This window comes from Sorex araneus, chromosome 2 (genome assembly GCF_027595985.1).
Source record: "Sorex araneus isolate mSorAra2 chromosome 2, mSorAra2.pri, whole genome shotgun sequence".
Taxonomy (NCBI): Eukaryota; Metazoa; Chordata; class Mammalia; order Eulipotyphla; family Soricidae; genus Sorex; species Sorex araneus.
In genome coordinates, this window is record NC_073303.1 from 322,740,805 (window position 1) to 322,760,037 (window position 19,233).

A 19,233-nucleotide genomic window follows, 5' to 3' on the forward strand; every position below is an offset into this window, starting at 1 on the left:
TATTTGATATTAACCTCTTACCAGATGAATATTGGATAAGTAATTATTCTCATTCAGTGGGCTGTCTTTGGATCTTGATCACCATTTCTTTTGAGGTGCAGAAGCTTCTTGGTTTAATGTAGGCCCATTTGTTTATCTTTGCTTCCACTTGCCTGGTCAGTGGTGTTTTATCTATGAAGATGTTCTTAGCCTCAATGTCATGGAAGGTTCTGCTTACATTATTATTCATATACTTTATGGATTCAGGTCTTTAACCCATTTTGATCTTACTTATGTGCATGGAATAGAGAGAGGTCTGAGTTCTTTTTTTTCCCCTATAGCCTCCCAGCTCTTCCCATCACCATTTGTTGAGGAGGCTTTCCTTGCTCCACTTCATATTTCTTGCTCCTTTATCAAAAATTAATTGATCACACATTTGAGAGTTGGTGTCAGAGTATCCAACTCTATTCCATTGAACTGCAGGTTTGTCTTTATTCCAGTACCATGCTGTTTTAATTATGACTTCTCTGTGATACAGTTTGAAATTAGGAAAGGTGATGCCTCCCATCTTCTTTTTCCCAAGGATTGTTTGAGCTATTCATAGGGCTTTATTGTTTCATGTGAATTTCAGGAGTGCTTGATCTATTTTTTTGAAAAGTTTTGTGAATATCCTTCTAGGGACTTCATTTAATCTGTATAATGCTTTGGTAAGTATAGCCGTTTTGACAATGTTAGTCCTCCTGATCCATGAGGTGTTTCCATTCTATCTTTTCCACTTTAATTTCTTGGAGTATTGTTTTGTAGTTTTCTTTGTATAGGTCTTCACCTTTTTGTTAATGTGATTCTGAGGTACTTGATTTTCTGAGACAGTATTATGAAAGGAATTAGTTTTTTATTTTTTAATATCTCTTCTCTTACATTCTCTGTATATAGGAAAGCCAGAGATTTTTGGATATTGATTTTTTTTAACCTGACACTTTACTGTATAAGCCTATTTTTTCTAGGAGCTTTGTTGATAGAGCCTTTAGGATTTTCTAAAGTATCATGTCATCTGCAAATAGTGATAGCTTAACCTCTTCCTTTTTCTATCTAGATGCACTTGATATCTTTTTCTTGACTAACTGTTATGGCAAGTACTTCCAGTACTATATTGAATAGAAGTGGCAAGAGTGGACAATCTTGTCTTGTCCCTGATCTTAGAGGGAAGGCTTTTAGTTTTTCCCCATTGAGAATAATGCTACTGTGGGGTTGTGGTAGATAGCTTTAACTATACTGAGGAAATCTCCTTCAATTTGAAGGGAGTTGAGACTTTTTATCACGAACAAGTTCTTGGTCTTGTTAAATTTTTTCTCTGCATTTATTGATATGATTATATGGTTTTTATCTTTTCTTTTATTTATATGTTATATTATGTTGTGAGTGTTATTTATATGTTGTATTAACTTGTGAGTGTTAAACTGTCCTTGCATCCCTGGGATGAATCCTACTTGGTCATGGTGTGTGATCTTTTTGATGAGTCGTTCAGTACTCTTTGCTAGGATTTTTTTGAGAATCTTTGCATCTGTGTTCATCAGGATATTGGCCTGTAATTCCTTTTTTTGTGGTTCCTCTCTCTGCTTTTGATATCAGGGTGATATTTGCCCATAAAAAATTATTCGGAAGTATTTCTGCTTCTTCAATTTTCTGGAAAAGCTTGAAAAGGATTGGGAGTACGTCCTCTTTAAATATTTGAAAGAATTTACTAGTGTATCCATCTGGGCCAGGTTTTTGTTTTTGGGGAGACATTGAAATACCATTTCAATTTTATTGATAGTGATAGGTCTATTCACATATTCCAGGTCCTCTTATTTCAGTCTTGGAAAGCTATGGGACTCCAAGAATGTATCCATTTCTTCAATGTTTTCTTGTTTCATGGCATAAAGATTCTCAAAGTAATTTCTGATGATCCTTTGAACTTCTGTAGTTTCTGTTGTGATGTCCCCCTTCCTCTTTTTATTTCTGATTCTGTTTATTAGCATTCTCTCTTTCTGTGAGTCTTGCTAGTGGTTTATTGATCTTGTTTATTTTCTCAAAGAACCTATTCTTTGTTTCATTGATCTTTTGGGTTGTTTTGGGTCTTCGTCTCATTAATTTCTGCTCTAAGTTTTATTATTTCCTTCCTCCTGCTTGGTTTGGGCTCCTTTTGTTGATCAGTTTCCAAGATCTTAAGCTGCGTTGTTAAATTATTTATGTGGGCTCTTTTTTCCTTCCTTATAAATGCTTGCAGAGCTATAAACTTTCCTCTTAACACTGCTTTTGCTGTTTTCCATGAGTTCTTGTAGCTCATGTCTTCTTCATTCTCATTTGTTTCCAGGAATCTTTTGATTTCCTCTTTGACTTCCTCTCCAACCCACAGGTTGTTCCACAGCAAGCTGTTTCATTTACAAGTGTTTGTTTTGATTCTCCATTACTGGGTCTGCTTAACTTCTACTTTCAGTGCCTCATGGTCTGAAAAGATAGTTGATACAATTTCTATCATCTAATTTTATGGAGGTATGTTTAGTGGCCCAGCATATAGTCTGTCTGACATTTGGAGAATGTCCCATGTGGACTCAAAAAGAAGGTGTATTCAGCTTTTGAGGAATGAAGTGTCATATATATATATATATATATATATATATATATATATATGGAAGAAAGTATATATATATACATATATATATATATGGAATCACAATCACAATATCCTGTTAATCACCAATTTCTTGGGCGGGCTCAGTAACATCTCATTTTGTCCTTTCCCTGAGATCTTAGAAGCTATCTGAACTTGACCCTCCTAAGGATGTTGCAGTGGGGGCTCTTCAGGGTCAGGGGAATGAGATCCAGCTTGTTACTGGATTTTGCATTTGAATACACCATGGGAAGCTTGCAAGGCTGTCCCATGTGGGCAGGAAACTCTCAGAAGATTGCCAGTTTCTCCCAGAGGGAGAAGTAGGCTAAAGATATAGCTTTTAAGAGTGCTTCTGAGAGCTTGCTTTTAAGTCTCTCTCTGGATGTTGGCCGTTGATGGAATTACACACACCTGGGTTCCTCTGCCGGTACAGTGCCTTCATGCGTGAGGCCTGTCCGAACATGTGGAGAGGGGCTTCCAGCATGGCTGTAGCTAGGTTCCAGTGGTCTTCAGCTGCCGGGAGCTCTGCTCGGGGTGGGGAGGGAAGCTGGAGCCCATCCCTTCCGAGGGGCCCCAGGGAAGACAGCCAGGCGTGTGTGCAAGAGACTCTCACAGATAAAGTGATTACGTAAAAATAATTACAGGAAGACATAGTTATTTGCATTTTGCACTGACATCACAGCTTACACAGTTTATAATACTTGTTTTGTGTGCTAGAGAATGAAGTAGCTGTGAAAGTGGTTTTTGCTTTCTTGTTGTATTTACAGTTTTAAGAGAGAAAATTACAATTTTCTTTTATTTAAATTGTTTTACTTAATTTTTTTTGAATCACCATGAGATACAGAGTTACAAAACTGATCATCGTTAGGTTTCAGTTATACAGTGTTCCAACACCCATCCCTTCACCAGCATATAGAAAATTACAATTTTCAATATTTTTTACATTTAAATTTTATTTTATAATGTTTGTAGCTTTTAGATCATCTGACTAAAATGATCAAAACAAGATGTCAAATTTAGTAAAATTGCAACCATTGACTCAAAATCTTAAAATTTTTTAATAACCTTATAAATGCAAGATTATTTCTTTTTCACTTTATTTATTCTTTCACTTTAAGAATATTTCTTTTTCACTTTTTCACTTTCACTTTACCTTTAAAGAATAGTTGGAATGTAAAGGGTATTTAAAGCAGGATGTTTTTTGTTTATTTGGTTTGGGTGGGTAGGACATAAAAGGCTTTGTAGCACTGTAGCACTGTCCTCCTGGTGTTCATCCATTTGCGGGCATCAGTAACGTCTCCATTGTGAGACTTGTTGTTACTGTTTTTGGCATATCGAATGTGCCATGGGTAGCTTGCCAGGTTTTGCCGTGCAGGCGGGATACTCTCCGTAGCTTGCCGGGCTCTCTGGGAGGGATGGAGGAATCAAAATCCGGGCCGGCCACGTGCAAGGCAAACGCCTTTCCCACTGTACTATCCTGTCCTCCATGTCTGGACATAAAGGGCATTTCTTAAAAATCAGATGCCAGAGAAATGATTGTACTGAATCAAAGCTGTTGCCTTGCAAGCAACTCACTGAGGTTTGATCTCCAACACTGCATAATATCCCCTGAGCCTCTACTAGCGACCCCTCCGCACAGAGTTAGGACCAACAAATCTAGCATGACTTTGAGCAGAGTGAAAAGAGAGAACTGAGAGAGAAAGAGAGAGAAAAAAGGAGAGAAGGAGGAAAGAAAGGAAGGAGGAACAAAGGAAGGAAGAAAGGGAGGAAGGGAGGAAGGAAGGAAGGGAGGAAGGAAGGAAGGAAGGAAGGAAGGAAGGAAGGAAGGAAGGAAGGAAGGAAGGAAGGAAGGAAGGAAGGAAGGAAGGAAGGAAGGAAGGAAGGAAGGAAGGAAGGAAGGAAGGAAGGAATCTGAGATCAAATTTGTAATCATTTCATTGTGGCTGTGTAAGTTAAGAAAATTATATTCTTTTCTCCTGGAAAATAGAGGCAATAATATTACATCACAGAGTTGTTATGACTACTTAAGTCAATATCAAACAAAAATTGCCAAGCACTGTGCCTTCTTGTTAGGGTTTCCTTGTACAATTCTACTTACTGTTGTCCTTTTTCTCTTCTTTGATTTGAGATGCTAATCTCTCACCTAGGATTCTCTTTGAATAATAGCCAGTTAAATTGGATGAAGACTGTGAAGCCAACACACTAGTAAAATAATCCCTCTGTTTCTTTGTAACAGCCATGAATGAAGTGCAAAACTCCCAATAAAAAGAACTGTCAGTCTTGCTAGTGGTTTATCAATCTTATTTATTTTCTCAAAGAACCAACTCTTTGTTTCATTGATGTTTCGAATTGTTTTTTGGTTTCCATGTCATTAATTTCTGCTCTAAGTTTTATTATTTCTCTCCTTCAGTCTGGTTTGGGTTCCTTTTGCTGGTCCTTTTCTAAGATCTTGACCTGTGAAGTCAATCTCTCTATGTAGTCCCTTTCTTCCTTCCTGAGGAATGCTTGCAGAGGTTTAAATTTTCCCCTTGACACAGCTTTAGCTGCATCCCATAGGTCTGGTAGCTCATGTCTTCATTCTCATTTGTTTCGAGATATCTTTTGATTTCTTCCTTGATTTCCTTCCTGACCCACTCATTGTTAAACAACTCATTGTTCAACAATGAGTTGTTTAATTTCCAGGTGTTCAATTTGATTCTCTGAGTGTGTGTGTGTGATTAGCTTCTATCTTCAGTGCATCATGGTCTGAAAAAATAGTTGATCCAATTTCTATCTTCCCAATTCTATTAAGGTATGCTTTGTGGCCCAGCATGTGGTCTATTTTGGAGAATGTTCCATGTGCACTGGAAAAGAATGTGTATTTTTTTCTTTTTGGGGTGTAAAGCCCTGTATAGATCTATTAGCCCTCTCTCCTCCATTTCTTCTTTCAGAGCCATTGTTTCCTTTCTGAGTTTTGTTCTTGTTGATCTATCCAAAGGTTATAAGGTGGTGTTGAAGTCACTAACATCACTAACACTACTATTGTGGTGTTAGTGATGTCCCCCTTGAAGTTTGTTAGAAGTTGTTTTAAGTATTTAGCTCGTTGTTCATTAGATACGTATACGTTTAAGAGTGTGATTTCTTCCTGTTGTACATATCCCTTGATGAATAGAAAATGACCTTCACTGTCTCTTCTAATCTTTTTCAGCCTGAAATCTATGTTGTTGGATACTAGTATGGCCACCCTAGCTTTTTTGAGGGAGTTGTTTGCTTGCAGGATTGTTTTTCATTCTTTTACTTTGAGTCTGTGTTTGCTCTAACTGTTCAGGTGTGTTTCTTGTAGGCAACAGAAAGTTGGGTTTAGTTTCCGAATCCATTTTGCCACTCTGTGTCTCTTGATTTAGACTGTTACCATTAAGAGAGATTATTGTCATGGGATTTTGTTCCATCTTTCTAAAACAAACTTTAGAGCTTGCTAAAGTGGGCAGGGAAGTACTGGTGATAAAATGTTTTAAAAGTGTGGAGGGGTCCAATGGACAGTAGTGGAATGCTATTGAGTTATTGGTGATTATGGTATGGTACCATCCCACCACTAAAATAAACATTTACACTATTGTAAAAAAAAATAAAATAAAAGGAACTGTCACATAGGAAAATTATTCTTTTGGCCCAGGCTAGAAAGTCTGCACTTATGGAGAGAAGGTAATGGATTTTAGTTTATGGTTAAGTTTCCTCATCTGATAAAGAAGGGAGTACAAACCATTACATGGAATAATTCTAAAATACACTTCCTGATTCTATTTACTTCTTAAAGATAGATCCTCTCTTTTGAAATTTATATTTAAACTCTACATCCTCTATAATAATCACTTTAAAAGGTGATGTTAAATGGGTGACTACTCTATTTATACAGGACTTTGAAAATATTAAGTATCCTTATGATGAGGTTAATTTCTTTTTAAGTTGAATTTGTTTTGGATTGGTGCACATGCTAATTTCCATTTTCTTGGTACATTCCACTTCACCAGGTGGAGTAGGCTGGTGTGTGAATCTTCCGAAATCAATTCATAAGGATAGATTCCTTACTCGTGAACAATCTGGTTTGAGTCAGAAAAGAGAAAGGCACATGGCCAAAATAAGCAGGGGAATTTATTTTGGTTGTGAAGGTCCAACATACTTCATGCTGCTTATAAATCTTGACATTCGTACTCCAGAATGTTTGGTTTCTGAGGATCATTAGAAAAACACTGTTTGCTGGCTTTAGTACCTCTTTCATTTATCTCAATGGAGAAATGGCAAGATTAATCCCCTGGTGCCGATGAGAATCCAGCATGTTTTAAAGTAGCAACTTTAAATCCCTGGAGAAGACATAGGAGTCTCTCATAAACGTCATCTACTTGATGATGAGATTCAACCTAGTTATTCTAAAATGCATCACCAATCCAAGTGTCTCCCACTGAAAACCCAGAGGAGAGACTAACAACATCAATAAGGAAATAAGCCCCTCAGTGACATTGTTCTTGAGGTGGTATGTTTGTTGTCTTGTTTATTTGTTCCTTTTAATTCCATAATGAACCATATCTAGACATCATAACTAGGAGAAAGGTTTTGTCTAGGCACAAGAGGAAACACTGCCCTCCACCCCACCCCCCGCCCCCTGCCACTCCTCTGGGGTTTTCTGATTAGCCTCCAAGAGAGTAGTAGGAGATAAAGTCAAATTCAGTAACAGAGACATTTTCATAGCTATAAATTCTGAAGTAAAATGGGCAAACCACAGGTCATGTATTTTGTGCTTAGGAATCTAGGATATCTAGAAAAGAGAAGGTTACACAAATGAGAAACTTAGGAAACTTAAAAATCTAGGATATCTAGAAAAGAGAAGAAGGTTACACAAATTTGGGGAGACCACAAAATCTAGCATCCTTCTGACAGGTAGAATAACAAAATACCTGCTGATGGGGCTGAAGAAATCATACAGCAGCTAGGGCATTTGCCTTGCACAAAGCCGACCTAGGTAGATCCCTGGCACCACATGTGATCCCTGTGCCTGCCAGGAGTGATCCCTGAGGGTAGATACAAGAGTCAGAGCCGAACACTGCTGGATGTGACCCCCAAGCCCAAAACAAAACAAAAGAATAAAAATACCTGCTGAGGGGCTGAAACAATAGCACAGCGGGTAGGGCATTTGCCTTGCATATGGCCAACTCTGATTCATTTCCCAGCATCCCATATGGTCCCCTGAGTACTGCCAGGAGTGATTCCTGAGTGCAGAGCCAGGAGTAACCCCTGTGCAGAGCCAGGTGTGACCTAAAAAGAAAAAATAATACCTGCTGATATGAGAGAAACAGTGTGCCTCAGCTCTTACCAACTGCCCCACCTCCAAAGTGTCTTCCCCTTTACTCCTCAGTACCCCTGAAAAGGAATTGTCACCAATGTAATGTCAATGAATCTGTTTTCCATATACTGGTCAAGTATTTGGGGACAAAAAAGAAAGTTTCCCTTCTGCCCCCCCACCCCCATCTTGCTAGGACTCCTCATCAGAGCAAACAGAATGCTGCCCCCACCCTGTTTCTACGCCCAGCAGTCTACTTTGAATCCTTCACAACTTCTTCATTACTAACCACAATTTCTGTGGCTTCTAGACTCAGCATTTGTTTGAAATTTGTCCACTTCTTTCCATCTCCCCTCTTACAGTTCCCGTTCATGCAATCACCAACTAGACCTTAAAATAACTTCCAGAAAGCCACCCTGCCTCCCTTTCCTATTGATATCACACATGAGTCTGGATTATTCCTGTAAAATCACAACTCTGATGGTGCCATTTCCTTAAATAAAGCACTCACTGGACTCCCATTAAATAAGAATAAACTCATCTCCAATTGTTGGTGGCCTTGGCTCTGCATGTTCTGATCTGTTCCTGCCTCTTCATCCTCACTCTGTTCTGTCGACCATCCCCGCTCTGTATTGTGTCCATATTGCTTCTCAGTGCCTGGGCTGTACAAACTGTATTCTTCTGTAATTCAGTCATGCCCGGTACTGTGCATGGCTGCTTCCTCTTTCACCTCCATTGCCTCTTGTCCAGAGAAGCTTCCCTGACTTCCTGATGTGAATGTTCAGTTTATTCCCTCTCACTGTAACCTCTTATTATGTCCATAATATTATCACGTTCTGTAAATATTTGACATAATGCTTTTTTCTTCACTACACTGTAAGTTTCACGAAAGAAAGAATCTAGTCTGCCTTATTCTCTGTTTTACTCAGAAATATAGCCAATGGAATTGGAGTGTATCATATGCTGAGTGAAGTCAGTACAGTGAGGGATAGATACCAAATGACTTTACTCATAGATGAGATAGAAAGGAACATGGTATGAGAATAGCAAATGGTCAAAGACAACAGAACCTGAGAAATGGTCTACAAAACTGAGCTTATAAAGGGTAGGGTGAGGGCTGAGAAGAAGTGTGAGAAGAGGAAACTTGAGACTATAGTTGAAGAAGGAGAAGGCTCTGGTTGTGATGTTGGAACATTGAGCCCTATCGTGAGCAGTATTATAAATCACAGTGCTTTGAATTTTCAAATATGCATATATATATATAGCAAGTAGTAGCATTGTACACATTCAATCTTGATCTACGTAGACTTATTGGGGTAGATTATGCACTGATGGACTCGTGGAGGCTCGCACAAAGTATCCAAAGGATAAATCACAGGATGAGCCTTGGCAAAGGAATGTCTGCAGAGTTAGGTCTCCCCAAGACTGTCTGAGATTTCAATATGGCTGAGGAAATTCCATGTTTTCCCTAATGGATCTCTCCTTACCATGAATATGGAGGACAGTTACTGAACACATCTGTACTGAGTATGTACTCTTTGCCATTAGGCAAAAAGAATAAAGACACCTAACAAAAAAAGGTTTTTTATTGTTTTGCTTGTCCTTTTCATCTTTGAGCCGTGTATGTTTTGTTAGTACTGGAAGAGAGCACTTCAAATCCCACCGTCAGATCCAACTCTTTCTCAATGTCCTTAGCATCTTATTGTCTTATTTTACAAACATATGACCTGTGTGATTACCTTTAAGTGACGACAGAATCTTGGGGTTCCAGCACAATTCCTATTCATGTCCATCCTAGACCTGTCACAGTCCTGGGAACAGAGCTGGGCTTTTCTTCAGGCTGATGAGAGAAGGGGCAGCAGGAAGGATAGAGAGAGGACTGCTATGGATTCCAAAGCAGCCAGCACAGTGCGAGCCAACCTCTGATGTTAGGTGAGGAAGAGACTTGTGTTTGCCCTTTAGCTTGATGAGGAATTCTGTAAATCCTGCATCTAATCTTTCAGAAACTTCTGACTGTGTACCCTCAGAATACTACTTTTGTCATCACTCCCTGAGTCCATTTTTCCCCCTAGAGAAAGAATGAGGGTTTTACAGAACTAAAAATAGTGGATTCTTAGAAAAAAAAGAATGGATGGTTCAGAGTGACTGATAATCTCTCTACCTAAAGGCAAGTTGAGTTATTTGTAGAGAGGGTGTATGTGGGGGGAGGGGAGACTAGGATGGGTTGAGAGGGAATGAGTGTATGTGTATGGGTAGTTATGGTTGCATGTGTGCATATGAGTGAGCGTGTGAATGTGTGGATGGATGAATGGGTGTGAGCATGAGTGTGTGTATGGATGGGTGGGTGTATGAGTGTAAGTGTGTGTATGGATGGCTGGGTACATGAGTATGTGAGTGTGAGTGTGGGTATGGATGACTGGGCATATGAGTATGTGATTGTGAGCATGTGTATGGATGGATGGGTGTGAGTGTGTGTATGGATAGGTGGGTATATGAGTGTGAGTATGCATATGGATGGATGGGTATAAGTGTGAGTGTGTATGGATGGCTGGTATAAAAGTGTGTGACTGTGACCATGTATATGGATTGATGGGTATGAGTATGTGTATAGATGGGTAGGTGTATGAGTGTGAGTGTTGGATGGAAGCATGGGTGTATGAATGCGAGTGTGCGTATGGATGGATGGGTGTATGAGTGAGAGTGTGCATATGGATGGATGGGTGTATGAGTGTGTTGCATATGGATGGATAGGTGTATGAGTGTGCATATGGATGGGTGGGTGTATGAGTGTGAGTGTGCATATGGATGGGTGTGAGTGTGAGTGTGCATATGGATAGCTGGGTACATGAGTGTGGGTATGAATGGCTGGGTATATGAGTGTGTGACTAAGTGTGTGTGTAGATGGATGGGTGTGAGTGTGAGTGTGTGTATGGATAGCTGGCTACATGAGTGTGTGAGTGTGAGTGTGTGTATGGATGGATAGGTATATGGGTGTGAGTGTTGGATGGATAGATGTATGTATAAGTGTGAGTGTGCATATGGATGGATGGGAGTATGAGTGTGTATGCATATGGATTGATGAACATGTGATCGTGCCTATAGGTAAGTGGGTATGGTGAGAGAGAGAGAGTATGGGTTGGTGTCATTTTATGATGTTCTGTGAGCTGACTCTTCTGTTTTAACCTTAGCATCCATAGTTCACCAGCATTGCACTTTCCAGTGTCACCGTGTCCCTCTCAGGCTATTCAGGTCACTCGTCCAACAACACGGTGATTTTACTGGGATTTTTGTAAAGTTCTCACCACTCTGTAGGAGCCCTCTGGACCTGTGAAGTCAGATTTTGAAGGAGATCACCTGTATGGGGGTACTAGGCTTGGAGTTTTAAAACTAAAACTAAGATCCAGGCGCCCTGGCCCAAAACACAAACCCAACTGATTCCTGTCAGCTCATTTGGATGGTCTTTACCTGCCCCTTAGTAACATCTCATTACTCTGTGTAAGGCAGTGAAGAGCTAAATTCTACATACTCACTTTTCTAAAGAAAACAGGATATTATTTAAACTGCTTTTGTAAGTTTGGAAAAATCATCTTCCCCAAACAAGGACCACCAAAGAATAAAATATTTGCTTTTTCTGTGCAGTACATGCATATGAGGCTTACATAACCTGTGTGGCGCATACAAACAATCCCACTTATCCCGGACCACATACTTCCACAGGGAATTCTGGAGACAGCGTTTATCTTCTGCCATGAGTCACCTTCTTGCCTTCTTTTCCCTTGGGTACTTCTGTCGAGCTGAGCCTGTTCTGGAAGGATAAATTGTTAATCTTTCATAATAAACAATGGATAAACAACTCCTGATGTTTTAGAAAAATGCCTCCCTTGCTTCCATGTCTTTTGATTCATTTTTCATGACTTTGATACACTCCAATCAAAATCCTTTTAAAGGCTTGGTTTATAACCACACAGGAATATGGATTCAGTAGCATAAAAATCTCTGGTCTCACATCTAAACCTTGGATAAAACCGGAAGGAGGTTCCACAGATAAATTACTTCCATATACTTTCCAATAACAAAGTCTGTCTCTTAGGCTATGATTCAAATGAAATATTCTAGTTTTGCCTCATCAGCAAGTGTGGGAACAGTAGTCGCGTGGTTGCAGATGGAGCCAGTGCATGGATTTTAGGCTGGGCTGCTCAGAATCACTTTGAGGCGTGCTTTTCTTCAACCACATTCATTCCTAGGGCTCACCCCCAGAATTTCTGATTTAGGAATTTTGTGGTGAAGCCAGGTATTCTGTGCTCTTAACATTTGCCAGGTGATCCTAAGGTGTTTTTCCAACCCAGGTTGAATCTTTTCCTGCTTGGGGATAAAGAGAAATGGAAGTTTGGGTCTGGTCAAAGGGATTTTGGGGTTTCCTGGTCCAAAATTGAGTGAGAAGAATTGCTAATGACTAATGGAGATGGAGCTCTGCGGGTGAGAGGCACAAGGAGGGAGTGCTGGCGAAAGCGCAGAGACCTCTTTGTTTGGGCTTCCTTCCAGGTTCAGAGAATAGTGTGACTTTGCCCATCGTGGTTTCCAGAGCTCTTAGAGCTTCTCCCTGTGAAACAAGAGGTCGCCCTAATTGAGTTGCTGCATTTGGACTCAGCAAATTTGTAAGAAGGCCTTTGAAGAACTTAACATCTCATCAAATCAGTTTTAACAGTTTGTCACAGACAATAAGTATATGTAAACTTCTTTCATTTGGTTTTTTTAAACCATTCATTTTGTGGGATTAGAACTTTATTTACAGCTACTCTATTTTAACTTCAAGGCCAGAATGAAGACCCTGTCCTGTTGCAGGACAGATTACCAGCAAGTTAGTAAATACATTAGGGTGAACGGATCCTTTTCCAGGCCCTCAGTGTTTATCCCTACCAGAGGAATTGTTTATAGGCAGGAAGCCTGTTCCCGAGCCAGCCTGACATGACTAATGCCATGACTAGGGGCTCACAGAGCAGAACCTGTCTCATCCTCGGCCCCCTCTCAGCTTGGCTGCATTCAAAAGCATTTCCAAATGAGGACCCCAGAGATTCTGGTAGAAAAATGCTGGAGGCAAAAATTCTCAAATGCAGTGAAATGATTTTTAAAAATCACAGAAAAGAGATGAGACCAGATCACAGAAGACTAGATCATTTGTCTAGTCTCATGAGGGTTCTTGACCAGATTTCTATTTGATTTAATCCACATTTGTAGTAATTTTATAATTGGATAAGAAGTCACTTATGATGAAAGTGATGCTTGTGTCTGTGACTGAGATACAGGTGGATAGCTGTTCTCTCTCTCTCTTTTTTCCCTTCTTGCTCTCCTTCTCTTCTCCTTTTTTTCAAATATAATGACTGAAGAATTTTTGACAAGTTTCCTTCCTGGGAGAGAATTTGTGACATGATGTTCACTCATGGGAAAGGGGACTGGAAATAGTAGATGACCCAGTTGTTCAATATGTGAGTGGGGTGAGAGGGTCAATCCCCCTTAAAGGCGCTTAGGGAAAATAGAGTCACTGATAGGTAAATCTGGTGTGGAACTGAAGCCAAGTCTTTGAGACTGAGTGAGGAATACATCCCAAGAAGGTAGGGGCAGCACGTGCCAAAGCAGGAGAGTCAGAGTCTGTGGATTTTATATTCTTCATGTGGGTTCTTGTGTCTGTGCTGCTAAGGCAAAGAGATGAGGCTGAAAGATTGGAGAAACAGATTGGTCCCCTGTGTGACAGCACTTTAGAGACAAGTGATCTGTTTGCTTTCCAGGATGCATCCAAATTCCATCAGACCCATGATTTAAAAACCTACCCCATGTCCTTCCATCTCAAACAGCCCCTTTCTGTTCCCACATCTCCTAGCTGCCCATGTGATACTTCCCAAAGAATGCCTGGAAAGCAACTCAAAACTGGATCTCCCAACCTGTATCTGTCTGCTTGTTCCATATCATTAAGGACAACAAACATAGGGACCATCTTTGAGTCATATCTTTCCCTCCTTCCACCACATCACACTTTGCAGCTAGTCCCGGTGACTCTGAAACATGCTGCAAAGACATAAACCTCACCTCAGCATGGTCCAAGTTGTCCTCCTCATGTACAGTCACAACTGTAATTCTGATCTCCCTGTGCCTTTTCCCAGACAGGATCCAAGATTCTCTTGTGAAACACACTCTACCGTACCCTACTGCTTGGTGGACAGGTGGTTGGCATCAGGTTCCTGTTAGAGCAGGTTCCTGAGAATCTTGCATGGGGGACATGTTGTCATTTATCTAACCAGTCTTCAGAAAGTTTCCCATGGAGATGCATATGTGGGAGGTGAGATGGTGGGGACTGTTGTGTTGGTTCATGGGGTGAACTGGGAAAAAGAAGGGAGCAGGAGATGGTGTGAAGGAGAGGAGCTGGGGCTGTCCAGTGGGAATGAGGATAAGAAGGTGGAAGCGGAGATTCTAGGGCTACCTGCCTGTTTTCTGCAGACACCATCGCCCAGCTCATCTCTTTGCCTGGAATGCTTTTGCCTGGGATGCTCATAGGACTGTTGACTTTGTGGCAGTCACAGTCTTAGCCTAAATGCTGCATGCTCATAGAGACTGTCCTTGGCTGCCATGTCTCAGTAGCCACCACACCATTCACAATCTTGTCCCTTTTTTGTTTGGTTTGGGGCCACTCCTAGCAATGCTCAGGTTTACTCCTTCAGGGCTCACGGGACAATGTGTGGTTCCAGGGATATAACGCCCATCAGCTGAGTGCAATGCAAGTTCTCTACGTGATATACTCTCTCCAGCCCCCTTATCACTTTATTTTAGTGCTGTGCATGGCATTCACTATTGAAATATTTTGCTCGGTAAGTTTTTGTTTATGTATGGGTCTCTTATTGGAGATAAGCCCTATACAAATTTAAATCAAATGTTTTAAGTATAAACATAAGCTTCAACTTTCAGGGGGAAAATATCTAACTGTGCCTTGAAAGAATACAGAAGAAAACAATTTGGGAATATAAACTTAAGTCTAGAATTAAATTATTTTTGTGTGTAATTTTAAGCCAGGGATTAGGGGTGCTTGGGTTGACCCTGTGTTAACTAGTTATCAATAACGAGTTTAACTCACCAGTAGCTTGCACTGATCTTGGTGTCTGAGGTCTCTGAGGTCTCTGAGTCCTTAAGTCCACTCAGCATCTAGAAGAACTTGAACCAGCCCTCCAGCGTCTGCCTTCCCGTAGTGAATGTGGGCATAGAGGTTCACATACCTTTAATGAATAGTGTTTAAGAGCACTGAGAAAGACCTTTAATGTGGAAAATGTAGAAGAGCAAGTGAATCAAGGGGCCTGGGAACAAATGTAAACAGAGTTCCACACATGTTAAATCAGGTCCTTCTGTCTAAAATAGATGGTTTTTATTTCTAACTACTTAAAAAAAAATCCTAACCTTTCTAGAAAGGTTATTGTTACAAAAAATTATCGCAAAGATCATCATTGCAAAAAGAAAGAGCTGTGAATTATTTAAAAATGACTAACAAAAGCGCCTTAATAAACCCATTTAAAGTAATGCCTTCAAACATGTGTATGTTCTGTGCATAGATTTCTTCTCTATCGCTCCAGAGAGAGTCCTGAGCAACTTGAATTAGTGAGTCCTCTGAAAGGAGGAGGTAGGAAGAGCCTAAATATAGCCCAACGTTCCAACACCATTCATCCTTCAAGGTCAGGAAATCCTGAAATAGTTAGCAAAGAAACTTCAGAGAGCCAAGGGATTTCCTACGCACTGATTTAGACCATCCTTTTGGTTAAAGCCATGGATATTCTCGTGCAATCTGTCAGCGTTTTAGTGTCAAACTCTTAAATTTGAGGCACCAAGCCCAGACTAATGGAGACTAAGGTTATTAACAGATTTCAAGTGATTTCTTCTGCCTATACAAATGAGCACTTGTAGGAAGGATGACCTTCCCTTAGGAACCCTGTGATGAGTGGCATTTCCTGTTGTCGTCATTGTCAGGACCTCGCCCTTATTCGGGCTTCTGTGGGAACTCTCAGAGACTGGGGCACTGAAGGGACTGTCTGCGCTTTTCACCTGATTTATGAAATGCACCTCATCCATTGGTGCACCGATAATAATCCATATCAGCTGCTGGGTCAGAGATGCACAGTTCTGAGTAGCCATGTTTTCTCTGTTTTATTCATATAGGTTGAGGGAGAAAAAATAGATCCCGAAGAGGCTCTGATTTATGAAGAAGACTTGGATGATGGAGCCGGTGTTGAAAGGGAGTTGGAAGAAAGCACAAAATTAAAAATGTTCCGCCGGCTTGCCTCTGTGGCGTCCAAGCTTAAGGAGTTTATCGGCAACATGATAACCACTGCAGGAAAGGTGGTTGTGACCATTTTACTGGGCTCATCAGGTGAGATCTTCCACTCCTGGGTGGAGTGCGTCACTTTGCTTTGGGTAATAATGAAAGAAATGGTCGAGAAGAAAAAGGAAACAGTCTTACACAGAGAGACACACACACAAAAACAACTGATTTCATATCCTCACCATACACTTTTCCTATTGTTGTTTGCTTTTCGAGGGGCCTAACTATGCTTGAGGCTTACTCCTGGCTATGCGCTCAGGCATCACTCCTGGCATATACGATGCTGGGTATTGAACCTGGGTCAGCTGCCTGGACGGCAAGTGCCTTCCCACTGCATAAACTCCCTAGTTTTTATGTTTTGTGATGATCTGTTACACTACTTAATAACAATGCTTTTACATAACAAAGTTTTGTCAATTTATGAGTATAAGTCAGAAAAACAAGTGTACTGTTTCTCCAGAGCGATGTACTATAGTGCTCACATGGGCGCGCACTGCTCCATGCCTGTACCCCGTGAGTGATCTCCATCTGCATTGAGCCGTTAGTCTGAACTGACAGGACATGCTCTCTTATCTTGTCTAAAATTTAGGTTAGATTGTAATCTTGCAGCACAAACTCATTTCCCTTAAACCTTAATCACAAGTTACTTATCTCATAGTAATGTTCGTCTTCCTTCTTTCCTTTAACTCAGCTGTTCACCATCCTCCAGAGCCCCTCTGAAGGTCTTTTTATCCCATATAATAGAAGTTATATCCCATATAATAGAAGTTCTTTGGACTGGAGCACGGTGGAGCACGCAGCCGACCCGGGTTCGATTCTTCCGTCCTTCTCAAAGAGCCCGGCAAGCTACCGAGAGTAGAGAGTATCCCACCTACACAGCAGAGCCTGGCAAGCTACCTATGGCATATGCAATATGCCAAAAACAGTAATAACAAGTCCCACAATGGAGACGTTACTGGTGCCTGCTCGAGCAAATCGATGAACAACAGGATGACAGTGTTACAGTGCTGTAATAGAAGTTTCACAAGATGAAACAATTGATTTTAACTTTTAAAACCACAGAAACGACAATAGGATTTGTCAAAAATGTAGCACAATATTCTAATGAAGTGTCCTGGTGGTGGTCATGAGACCATATAGGGTACAGGGGATAGCAAATGGCCTACCCACCTTACTATCTCTCTGGCCCCTAAAAAATAAATTTTTATGTAAGTCCCTTAAAAAACAATATCAGAGACAGTTAGAATAATACATATGTTCCTCACAAATTGAAAGAAGAAATTGAAAGATGGGAAAAGGCAAGAAAACATGCCTAATGGTCATCTTACAAAAATTCTAATAGTATGAAAAGATATTTGCTATCTCAGACATCACTGGTAGGATTTCTTTCCCCAAATTTACACATATTGCTTTTGTTTGATTTTTTTCTATAATAAAAGTAATATTTTTCAGCATTATAATGTAATTAGTATTCTTACAACCTGATCAATACCTGAAAACATATGAAGTAAATATGTGTCATTTCAATAGCTACATTCACTGAATGGTAAATCGTTCTGATAGCAATGCAGTTTCTGGTGACCATGTTTCTTCTTCTGCAGGAATGATGCTGCCATCTTTGACATCATCTGTGTATTTCTTTGTGTTTTTGGGTCTGTGCACTTGGTGGTCCTGGTGCCGGACCTTTGATCCATTGTTGTTCAGCTGTCTCTGTGTTCTACTGGCTATTTTCACGGCGGGACACCTAATTGGACTTTATTTATACCAATTTCAGTTCTTCCAAGAAGCAGTTCCACCAAATGACTACTATGCTAGGTAAGACATAGCTAAGATATTTTATTGTAATCTTGACATTTGGAATTTGCATGGGTTTTTCTTGGTGTCCATTGTATGTTAAGATTTGTGGGGTTAAAAATTGGGGGCAGCAGTAAAACATCTAGTGTTTTAAACTTACTGGATGACACTTCCAGAGAAAGTGAAGTTTGTTCAGATGGAGGTGCTCCTGAGCTCGGGAAGGAGGAAGAGATGCTCTTTGTAACAAGGAGAATAGGTATATGGTCTCAACTATGGAAATGCCCATGGAGAATGTTTTGCCCATGAAGAATATCAGTGAATAATAATGCCATGTCAGGAAATATAGTTAAAAAGAACTATTGCAGTTCCAACAAAGAACATTAAAAAAATAATTGTTTTTAGGTAACAATGATTTGTTATAGTAACTAAGACATTTTTATACATTCATAGAAAATGCAAACTGATAATAACAGAAAGCAGAATGGTAGTTGTCTGAAAGAGAAAAGGTGTATCATTATTATTGGAAACAGCACATTATTGTAGAATAGTATATCAAGATGATATTTTTATGAAACATACATAAAAGCAAATTATCTTTAAATGATAGTGTTTTGGTAAAGTTTGTTCTATTGTTTTGCTAAAAATAAATCAACTAAAATATTTAAGTTTAAATGTCATATTAGAATGTTTTAAAATAATAATTGATATTTTAATAAAAACAAAGATAAACTAGTCCATGAGGAGAGAGAGAATTCTAATTTTCTTCAATTGGATTTGACTTTTACATCAACTCCACTCTATTAGACTAGAATTAAAGATAAAGAATTACACTTACTTTAACTTTTTAGTAGAAACCTTAGGTGATTTGTAATTAATGAGGGAAAACTCCTTCTTACAGTATTATGCCAGCTAGTGAGCGGGAAAGTAATAAATTATGAAATTACACATTGTTATAAAAATTATCATTCATCAATTCTTAATGAAATACTTGATTCTAATCACAAACTGAAGCCATTATTTTAAAAGCCATTATTTATTTTAACCCTAACTTGTCAGAATGAAGAATGTTTGCAACAATGACAAAGAATAACCTCACCAATTATTTGCTAATTGCTATGAAAAAAAATTTAATCTTGACAAGGGAAA

The 19,233-nt window shown here is 39.7% G+C and overlaps 1 protein-coding gene across 3 annotated transcripts in view; it reads left to right on the forward strand.

Moving 5' to 3' along the window:
- The window catches only part of PIEZO2 (piezo type mechanosensitive ion channel component 2), a 455,202-nt gene that overhangs the window by 266,935 nt on the left and 169,034 nt on the right, over positions 1-19,233 (forward strand). For all 3 annotated transcript variants that reach the window (XM_055127104.1, XM_055127105.1, XM_012933496.2), the window contains exons 6-7: positions 16,131-16,341; positions 17,895-18,108. In XM_055127104.1, coding sequence (XP_054983079.1) covers positions 16,131-16,341; positions 17,895-18,108 — 425 coding nt within the window. The remainder of the gene's footprint in view (positions 1-16,130; positions 16,342-17,894; positions 18,109-19,233) is intronic.